Source organism: Rhincodon typus, chromosome 17, assembly GCF_021869965.1.
Source record: "Rhincodon typus isolate 14 chromosome 17, sRhiTyp1.1, whole genome shotgun sequence".
Classification (NCBI taxonomy): Eukaryota; Metazoa; Chordata; class Chondrichthyes; order Orectolobiformes; family Rhincodontidae; genus Rhincodon; species Rhincodon typus.
The window spans coordinates 22,165,754-22,176,000 of NC_063348.1; the positions used below are offsets into that span (position 1 = coordinate 22,165,754).

Here is a 10,247-nt window from a genome sequence, read left to right on the forward strand (position 1 = left end):
AAGAATACTCCTACTGCCTTCATATGTTTCCAGGGATTTACTCGATCCCTGCTGTCTATACCTGACATATGCTTCCTCCTTTTTCTTGACTTGGGCCCTCAAAATAATTATTTTCAACACAAGAATGAACTTGAGCATTGTTTTAGTTTATAATTCTGGGATTTTATCAGTTGCTGCTTGACCTCCATAGAGAGTGCAGGGCTCCAGGCTGAGTTGACAGTCTGCCTTCGACCTTACATCTGTCTCCAGGTTGCTGGCTGGATAAAAGCCTATCCTTATGCAAGAAGGAATTCAATTGGGCCTGGCTTGTGGAGGAAAATATAATTGGACACTGAGCTCCATAAAGTTTTGATAAAATAGCAAATGCAGTTTTACTGCATTTTTGATGTTTTGCTAATAAGCCCTATCCTTGATTTGAAGGTTTTTGCTTTATTTGAAATAGGAATTCAGAAACCAGGGTTTAGGAACACCTTGGCCTATCTCATTGAAGGACTATGGGGGCGGGGGAGGGGAGTGTGGTGGAAGAAGGGAGGCGATTAAATGGAACAATATCTCACCATCTCTGGTTTAAGAGGGGAAAAGCAATTCTAATTTTAAATTCCCTTCCACTGACCTTCTGGCCTTGACAACGGTGTGTGACCTGCCATAACTCCAACAAAAGATCTGTTGTTATAAACAGCAAGACGACTGACATATTTGCTTTTGACACGTTCTTCTTAACGTCAGCCCTCTGCTCTCCATCTAGATTAAATTTAAATATTTGTTCTAAGTTTGATTAGAGGTAGTTGTTAAGATTCTTTTCTTGTATTATGTAATCTCCTGTAGCTTTTTAAGTGTTATTGAGTTAGGAACGCTTTGAGAGTTTCAGCCCTATAACAGGTTTGAGTTTTGTAATTTAATCCTTTTTTTTGGGCAAACTTCATTGCCTCTGTAATTGTTCTCTCAGTAAAATGTTTATTCAAGTAGTTTCAGAGATTATTCAAGTAACCTCCATCCTCCTCCCCACTGCATAGGTAGATTTGAATGTAAAACAATCTTGCGCTACTATTCAAAGAACAGGAAGGGCCTACTAAAGTGTGCATTCATCTTTCAGGCACTAGTACTGAAATTCCACCCTCGGGCAACTGTGCAAACTCCACACAGACATTCTCCCCGTGTCTGCACGGATTTCCTCCAGCTGCTCTGGTTTCCTCCCACAGTCTGAAGATGAGCAGGTTGGGTGGATTGGCCATGCTAAATTGCCCCATATTGTCCCAGGATGTGTGGTGAAAGAGATAGGGTAGGTGGGTGGGCTGTTCTTCAGAGGGCCAGTGTGGACCTGATGGACCAAATGGCCATGTTTTAATGTATATTTGATTAACAATGATGGGGAAAGACTTAATGTTGTTGGCTGGCCAAATGTTCCATTATTTCCAAATTAACTGCTTGTAATTTTTTTTGTTCTTGAAAATACAAGAAATGGGATATTGTGCAGGTGAAAGATCTTTTCAGTTGTTTGAACCAGCTTTGGTCTGTTACTTCTCTTGGATGAAGTGACGTGGCTTTTATCTACAAGATCATCCATTTTGTTATTTCCTAACTGAGCATTTGATGATTTAGATCAGTGACTTGCAATGATGCAACAGTTTTGGAACCTCCAGGCCTGGTCTCTGAAAATGCTTGAACTCTAAGGGGCAGGGAGAATGTTATCAAAATTTTGTTTTCATTTACAGAATTCCTTTGAGAAAATTTCGCTCCATTCGACAAACCTTCTCTGATTCTGCAAACAGCATCGAGGAACTTGTTGCAGGAGACCAATCCAGCAAATACAATTTGGGCTCCCCACAAAGCAAGGGGCCCACTCCAGAAACGCTGAAAAACTACCTGGATGTGAGTATAGCTTCTAATGTTAATACAAAAGGGAATGTCATTTCGGATGTGAAATTGGGTAAATGACAGAACAGTAGCAGTTACTGGACACAGCTCTTGCAACAGGGCTCAACTGAAGTTTTACCTGCCAACTTGCATGACTTGGAATTTTTGTAGTTTAGTTTTTGCAATTTATTATTAACACTCTAATTGAATCCTGAAAGGTTGTGATCACAACCAATTTTTGGTCTTTCTACAGCCTTCACTGCAGAATTTTGTACTGCAGTAACTTGAAGCACGGTTGTTGGCTTAAAAAAAACTCCAGCTGACCATTTTTGTTGTCCTAAACTTATTTACCTTTATCCTCCTCTTCTAAATGAAAGAGGATGATGGACAATAAGTATTGCACAAGTTAAATTATCCACTTAAAGAACAAAATGCAGCATGTTTTAATGTTTATTTTGTTTAAAATGAGTTATTTTTCATATATTCTCTCGCATGCAAATAAAATCACTTCTTCAGCCTGGTCAAAACAATTGTGTGGTGGTCATGTAATGTGTTGCTGAACTGAGCAGAACAAATAAATTTCCTTAAGGATGCCAGTGCTAGGCTTTCTATGTTGACTTAAAATGATGAGTTATTTGATGACCGTTGTTGAAAACTAAACCTAGTCCTGTCTACATCTCTGCACAAATGTGTTGTTCATGGTCAAATGATTTTGCTAGATTGAGAAGGATTCTAGGCTTTGTCACGGCTGAGATCGGATCCAAGTGCATCTAGTTGGTGTAACAAATTTTGTATTATTTTAAACCTGAGAATTGTGGTAGAATATCAGTTTACCTTGTGATGTAGAGAAACATATCATTGTGCCTCCAATAGGCTCTTCCATTACAACATTGCCAAGCTTTGCTGTCAGTATTTCATGTGGACTCATTTAATAGTAGGACTGTGTACCCAGTGCCTCCAACTCGAGACTAGCATCCAAATTTGAATATTGGCTCTGCAGTGTGTGGTATGGGCAGAGCTGAAGAGATTTGTCTTGAATATCATGCTTAGTTTTTGGTATTGTTCAAAGGGCCAGCAAAATGGGCTACCATGTTTTGGCAGCATCCCAATTGCTGTTTCTCATCAGTGGATTAAGATAGGCAGCTTATTTGCCTTGGAAAGTGTGCAACTATAAGCTATTTTTCAGGGATTAGCATTTTGCCAATGGCAGAATGATCTTGCATTGCATTTTGAGTCCACTAGCTTCATGGATGTCTGATCTGTCTCATTGTGCACTTATCTCTGCCAATGGCATTACTGAAGTTTCAAAGCTGTTGCCCTATCAAGCAGCATCATTCACTTTCAAATTAGAAAGGAGGTCAGGTTAAAGTGGGGAGGTGGGGTGGTGCATGGGTGGGAATTGGTGTTATGAGAAAAATGTGAAGATAAGTGCATTAAAGAAAAGTGGAAGGAATGGAAACTGAGAAGGAGAGCAATGGTAACAAATTTTAAAGACGGTAAAAGAAACGTGAGATTGAGAAGGGTCATGCTGAGCAAAAGAGGGGCAGACAAAGGAGAAACTTTTTTTTTCCCCAGACAAATGAGAATTTATCATAAATGCTGCAAAAATGAGTTTAAGACTCCATCAAATATGAAGAAGAATTATGTTAGTAAGCTGTGTCTTAAATGTAAAAGTAAACAAATTTATTGCCTGAATTTCCAAGTACTTGCCCACCCCTACCTGAGGCTCCAAGATTACAGTGTTCTGAGAGAATTGGCAAGCCTGACTGAAAATAAAATTGTAGTAACATTACCTGTTGAAACCCATTTTGTCTGGGACCATTTTTCAGGTCTTGCAGTCTAGTATCATTGGAGTTATAATAGCAGCATTGTTACAATATCCCACGTAACTTGTAAAAGTCTGTCTGTCTCTCATTTTTTTGCAACGCAAGATTACTTTTTTAATCAGCTTGTTCAAGTGTTATCACACACCTCTGGAGCTCAGAGGATTGAACTTGGGCCTCCCTGGTTTTGAGGTAGGGACATTACCACTGTACCGCAAGAGCCCTTCAGAAGATTGTACGCAGCATAACAAAGATGCAACATGTCTCATGAGATTCATACAATCAGATTATAAATTGCAGGAAGACAGAGGACACCAGTCTAGAATGCATATGTGCAGAGCGGGGGACTTTGACATAGACCAGGAGAGGAGTATTTGGTGACCTGCAATATGCAGACCTAAGAGTTTTTATAGTACAGTGTTGTAAAACCTTACTTGGTGAAAAGACATAAGTGGCCTCGAGCAGTATCTGTGCAGATACACACAGCTTGCAATACTACAGACTCCGGTCCAGACCCGAAACGTTAGCTTTCCTGCTCCTCTGATGCTGCCTGGCCTGCTGTGTTCATCCAACTCTACACCTTGTTATCTCAATGTGCTTAGCAAATGCCCAACTAAGATTATGTTTTTTTTTCCCTGAGAGGACTATTAGGCTGAGAAACATGACGACCTCAGATAAACTTCAGGATTATTTTGCATGAGAAGCATATTTAACATCTCATCCAAAAGCTTTAACAATGTAACATACAACAGAAATTCTCTGAAACAAGTGTCACAGGTTGAGTGCATATCTCAAGTTGGAATATAATCTGTTGACTCCAGAATGAATGTGCTGTTAGCTTGACTAGTTAGTGTAAGCGCAAATCGCTGTGCGTGCTCATCTATGATAACTGTAATTTCAGTTCTCCAATTCATCGCCTAAACATAGGGCCAGGCGTGCAGTGTTTAAAAGACTCTCCATGCCTAATATCAGGAATGGCTCACCAAATCAGGAGCTAGCCTCCTTGTTTACGAGTTTACGAGCTGACTAGCTAACTTCTCAACCTGTCAAATACCTCTAGTGGAGCCCTGCCTTCCTGGAAGATGTTGGTCAATTTGAGGTAGGTAGCTTCTTGATCCTAAAGTTCATCACTTGGCCTGGACTTCAGGGGATCCAGTGGTGAGAAGATGAGTAGTTTTCTTTTGTCTCTTGCAGAAAGATTGATTTACAAAGCTTTTCCCCCATCCATGTCTCAGGCCTGAGTTTGGGGCCACCCTGGTGTTTTTCATCGAGCCTGCCAGGAAATCCAGTAGTTGGGGGCTGCTCAGACTTGAGGCCCTTAAGAGCATTAGTTGTTGAAAGTCAAGAATTCCACATGCATTTCTCACTCTGAGATGACAATGTTAGATTTAGTGTTGGCATTTCTCCAGGACTAACCCCTCCATTCTTTCTCCTTTTTTGCCACCTCCAAAGTCAGACAAATTCTGACCTGCAAGTGTTGGCAAAGGTGTTGTCTAGTTGAGGGAAATGTATTTCTAGTGCATGCTACAAAATGCTAAGTTGAAGTCAAATTAAAATCAGCATTCCAACTTTTGAAACTGAATGCAAGTATTATTAAAAGTTCACTGTACTTTTCTTCAACAACTCTCTGTAGATTGTGCTAGTCTCTCTTAGTATTCAAAGTAAACATCCTGCTGCACTGTCCTCTGCAAGCTGTGAAATTGTTGCAGTTATGTTTGAGAAAAAAACACTACTTTCTTAAAAAAAAATTGATCAATGTAGGTACAGTGGAGCAAATTATAGTTCTAATTTCTGTCTGCATTTTGGACAGCCTAGTCTATTTCTGATGCAAGTGATGAGTAGGCTAATTGTCAGATGCTAACCTCATGACTGCTAGGTGTTACAATCACTTTTTAAGATCTTTAAAAATAAAGAATCTTAATGGTGCAATCTTTCAAGGCATTTAGCAAGACAGAAACCAATTTTTTTAAACTTTTTTTAAAAATTTTGATATTGAGCTACACAGAATCTCAAATGAGCAAAAGCTTGATCAGGGGCAAGGATTAACAAACTTGTTTTAAGAGGAGACAGCAAGAGAACGCAGTGGATAGATTTAGGGAGAGAATTCCAGAGCTGGGAGCCTAGACAGCTAAAAGCTAATGATAGTGAATTGAAAAATTGAAAGTGCAAGAAACTAAATGGCTACAGAGACCTTTGTGATCGTTGAGGCTCCAGATGTGCTGTGGGTGAGCACAAGGATGGATTTGAATAGTAAGGATTTCTAAAATTTGAGACTATAGATTGACGGCTGCAGAACTAGCAATATAGCTAACCAGCTGTTTCCTGAACAGCTACAACATCTACCGTTCAGAATTTAACTGAAAATTATTCAATATCTCCTGTGCTCAAAAAAAAACAATAAATCAAACCTGTGTTCTTACAATCCTACCGGTCTGCTCTGAGCCTTCAGAAAAGTGATGAAAGGGTCATCGACAATGCTATCAGATGGCACTTGCTTGGTAATAATCTATTTGGGCAGTCCGTTCGGGTTCTACAAGGGCCACACGGTATAAAGAAACCCTAGTAAATCAATGAAAGTTGGGCTTGGAAGAGGAAACTCTTGGCTTGTTCAGTGTCAGAACTAACACAAAGGAAGATGGCTATGGAGGTTGGAGGCCAGTCATCTCTGGATCGCTGTTGGGTCAACTTTTGTTATTTATATAAATGATTTGAATGAGAATAAAGGAGGCATGGTTAATATTTGTGACATGCAAATTGATGGTATAGTGGACAGTGAAGAAGGTTATCTAAGATTACAAAATCGATTGACCCAAATCGGCTGAGGAGTAGCAGAAGGAGTTTAATCTGGATATCGTTTTGGTAAAACAAACAAGGACAGGGCCTGGGTAGTGTTGTAGAGACCTAGGGATTCTGGTACATTTATTATTTGAAATTCATGTCGCCAGTAGACAGGGTGGCTAAAATGACTGAGTATAGGAGTTGGGATGTTGTGTTGAGGTTGTACAGGATGTTGGTGAGGCCTCTTCTGGAGTACTGTGTACAGTTCTGGTCCCCATGCTATAGGAAGGATATTATTAGAGAGAGTTCAGAAAAGACTTGCCAGGATGTTGCTGGGAATGGAGGGTTGGAGTTGTAAGGAGAGGCTGGATAAGCAGGGACTCTTTATTTTATTTTTTTTTTTTTGTTTTGTTTTTTTTTCCATTGGAGCATAGGAGGTTGAGGGGTGCCCTTAGTAGTTTATAAAATCAAGGGGCATAGATTAGGTGAATAGCCAAGGGCCTTTTCCCCAGGATGGGGGAGTTTAAAACCAGGGGGCAAATTTTTAAGGTGAGAGAGAAACTTCAAAAGGAACTGAGAGGTGACTTTTTTAAACAATAGTTTGTGTGGAATGAACTGCCAGTGGAAGTAATGGATGAAAGTACAGTTAGAACATTGAAAAGACATTTGGATAAGTACACAAAAAGGAGGGATATGGGGCAAATGCAGGCAAGTGAGACTATTTTAGTTTGGGGACATGGTCACCTTGGACTAGTTGGTCCAAAAAGTCTGTTTGCATGCTCTATGGCTGTATTTTCTACACAAGCTGTTCAGAGATGGTATGACACACCTCTGGCTGAGGTGAGACTTGAATGCTGGTCTCCTGGCTCAGAGGTAAGGACACTGCCACTATGCTGCAAGAACCCCTGAGTTCCTCAGGGTAGCATCCTAGGCCTGGCCATCTTCAGCTGTTTTATCAGTGACCTTCCCTCCCATCACAGAAGTGAGGGTGTTTTTCTGACTGACTTGCAACAATATTGTCACCAGGTCAAAATCCTAGAATTCCCCTACTGCAGCATGTGCACTTCTGCACCTCACGAAGGCAATTCACTACCAATATCTCCTGGGCTACTAGAGATAGGCAATAAACTCTGGCCTAGCCAGTGACCCCTACGTCCCATTTAGGAATGAAAGAAAAGGTACTGAGTGTTGGTGAATGAATTGAGATGGGTAGCAGAGTTTTGGTTGAGCGCAAGTTTGCAGTTTGATAGATGGGAGGCCAGCAAGGAAGGCACTGGCATAATTAAATCTGAGGCAACAGCAGGAGAGATTTGGAAATTTTGGTATCAAGTGATATTATGGAGGTGGAAGTAGATGGACTTGCTCTGCTGAGTTGCGATCAGAAGAATCTCGCGGTAGCGTCAGACAGGCACAAATATTTTTGTATAAAGGCTTTATTCAAGTTGAGGCAGTTACCAGGAATAGTGATGTGGAGGGGGCTAATATACAAGGGTTTCAGTCTTCCTTTGCTACTTGTTTTGAAGGAAATTTCTGCTTCCAAAATTAGAAGTGCAGCATGATGTTGGAGGTGCTCAATGAGGACTGTGTGCACGTGTGGCTCCTGATGGGCTAGTTTGTACTTGAGTGGAATCAAATAGAAGATAGATTCCAAGGGAATAGGACTTGCCATTGATTGTTTCAGTAACAAAACATGAAACCCAGATGGATAACTGGGTTAAGCATGCTACAGTCACATTACTACTTCAAAAGTTACATGCTGGTCAATTAAAAATAGTTCATTGTTGCAAATTGCCAGCACTTAAAATAGGATAATCAATTTACTTTTTCACCTAAATATTTTTACTCATCACTGTCCTCTAGTTTTTGTTTTATGCTGTAGTTATTTTTACAATATTGTATTTTAAGGATAAATCGGTGGCAGCTTGAATTAACTTCCTATTTTCCCTTTTCTGAATAAAAGCAATTCCTTATTTAATCTGTTGGAGGCTAAAGCTCTTGAGTTTAAAACTTGCAAAAATCATCTACTCCCAAAAATGGGTTCCTACGCTAAATGAGTTTTTCAAAATCCCACTCCCAAAGGGTGATTGAACAAGGTTCACCTTGTTTCCACATTCTGGGGGAGTTGTTAGCTCATCAGTAGTTTTACAGTTTATAACATCTGGATTTTTATTGCAGTTTGTGCAGGAAATGGACAGAACCACTTCCCCTAACTAAGTCTGTTTTGGGAGGGAAGGCTCCACAATTCACGATTGTCCATCTATTTTGCTGATGCATAGGACCAGAGCTTGATTTTTTTGGGTACCCCATTGGTTTGGGTATGACCAGTGACTGGCTAAGAGTACTCTGAGTGCACACATCTTTAACATAAATATCATGAGCAAGGTCTTTTTTTCATAGAAAAGTAGAATGAGTAAAATGGATGTATTTTGTACTAAATGTGGGCATCTGTTCAGGTCATAATTGTATTTGAGATATTGTTTGCAATTGTGCATTTGATGCTTTTTACAGGTAGATGGTATCTCCTTAGTCTGCAAGCTAATGATGTTAAGCACCTAGTGGTACAGTATCCAGCTGCTAATGGATCAATGGATTCATGCAATCAGAATTTTATCTTGTAATAGTTCATGAAATATTTCATATTGACACACGAACCTGAAGCTAAACCATTTTTCTTATAACCTCGGGAGTAAATAGATTCATGCCACCAGAGATCATAGTATGTGTTTTGATTCACTTCCAGTTTCCAATTGTTTTTGGAGTTGTTAATAGCTTAACCTGAAAAGCAAAGCACGAGCCATATGTGATGTCCCTGATGTGGTTCCTACTAGTTGAAATGACTTGTTGGTTCCCTCGTGGCCATAATTTTATTGTGCACGCCAGCCATCTACCTCAATTGGGGTTTCTGAAAGCAAGAAATGGGAGAATCCATCAGCATTGCAGGAAAACGAAGCAAGAATTTTGAAAGTCAGTATCCATTCAAGGATTTGAAAAATGCCAAAAGGGCATTGGATTTGGGGCAGTAGTTCTTTTATGAAAGGCATTGAGAATGGGCATTCTGAGGAATGTGATGCTGGAAAGGGAGTGCTAACACCGATTCTGCATAAACTGACCAATAGGGGATGTTTGAAAGCACAAGTTTAGATTCTGGAAGTGTGGCTGCTAATTGTGGAGGTAGGAATACTCATTGAGCGTGTACCCATTGTTGTGGATATGCAGTGACACAGCACGATTGTAGTGAGCGGAGAACCTGAAACTTTCAGGTAGGCTGTCTGTATAATGGCTTTTGAATGGGACGAATAGCAGTATGTAATGTAGATTTTTTTGAACTGACCATTCAAATACAAAACCACTACGTTTTGAATACACCCCTTGGTAAGCACTGTTTAAGGGTGCTTTTGTCCCTGTATCAGGAGCAGATGACCCAATTCCTGCTTTACTTAGTGACCTAGGTTTTTCCACTTCCTGAAGGTTTGGGCTCAATTTTTCTCTGTCGCTCAAATGTCATGATTAGCATAAGTCTTGAATAATTATAAGTCCCTATTATCAGTAGCATACAATGGGGAGGAAATGTCTATTTTAGTGCAGTTTATTATTCTCTAGCATTACGAAGCAATCAGCTATTATTATGCAAATTCCCCCCACCCACTTTTTGACCCAACAGGGAATCTGTTCAATACAACCTTAGATCAGTGCATTTATGTTTTGAGGCACTCTTTGAGCCATGCCTTTGACACTGTATGTGTTTAAGAAGTATTTTCCCCCATATTTTTCCCCATTTGAGAAAAATGCTCC

At 40.0% G+C, this 10,247-nt stretch overlaps 1 protein-coding gene across 1 annotated transcript in view; it reads left to right on the plus strand.

Annotated features, from left to right (window-relative positions):
- Positions 1-10,247, plus strand: part of ctsd (cathepsin D) — a 30,587-nt gene that overhangs the window by 8,779 nt on the left and 11,561 nt on the right. Inside the window, exon 2 of the mRNA XM_020512699.2 lies at positions 1,713-1,869. Coding sequence (XP_020368288.2) covers positions 1,713-1,869 — 157 coding nt within the window. The remainder of the gene's footprint in view (positions 1-1,712; positions 1,870-10,247) is intronic.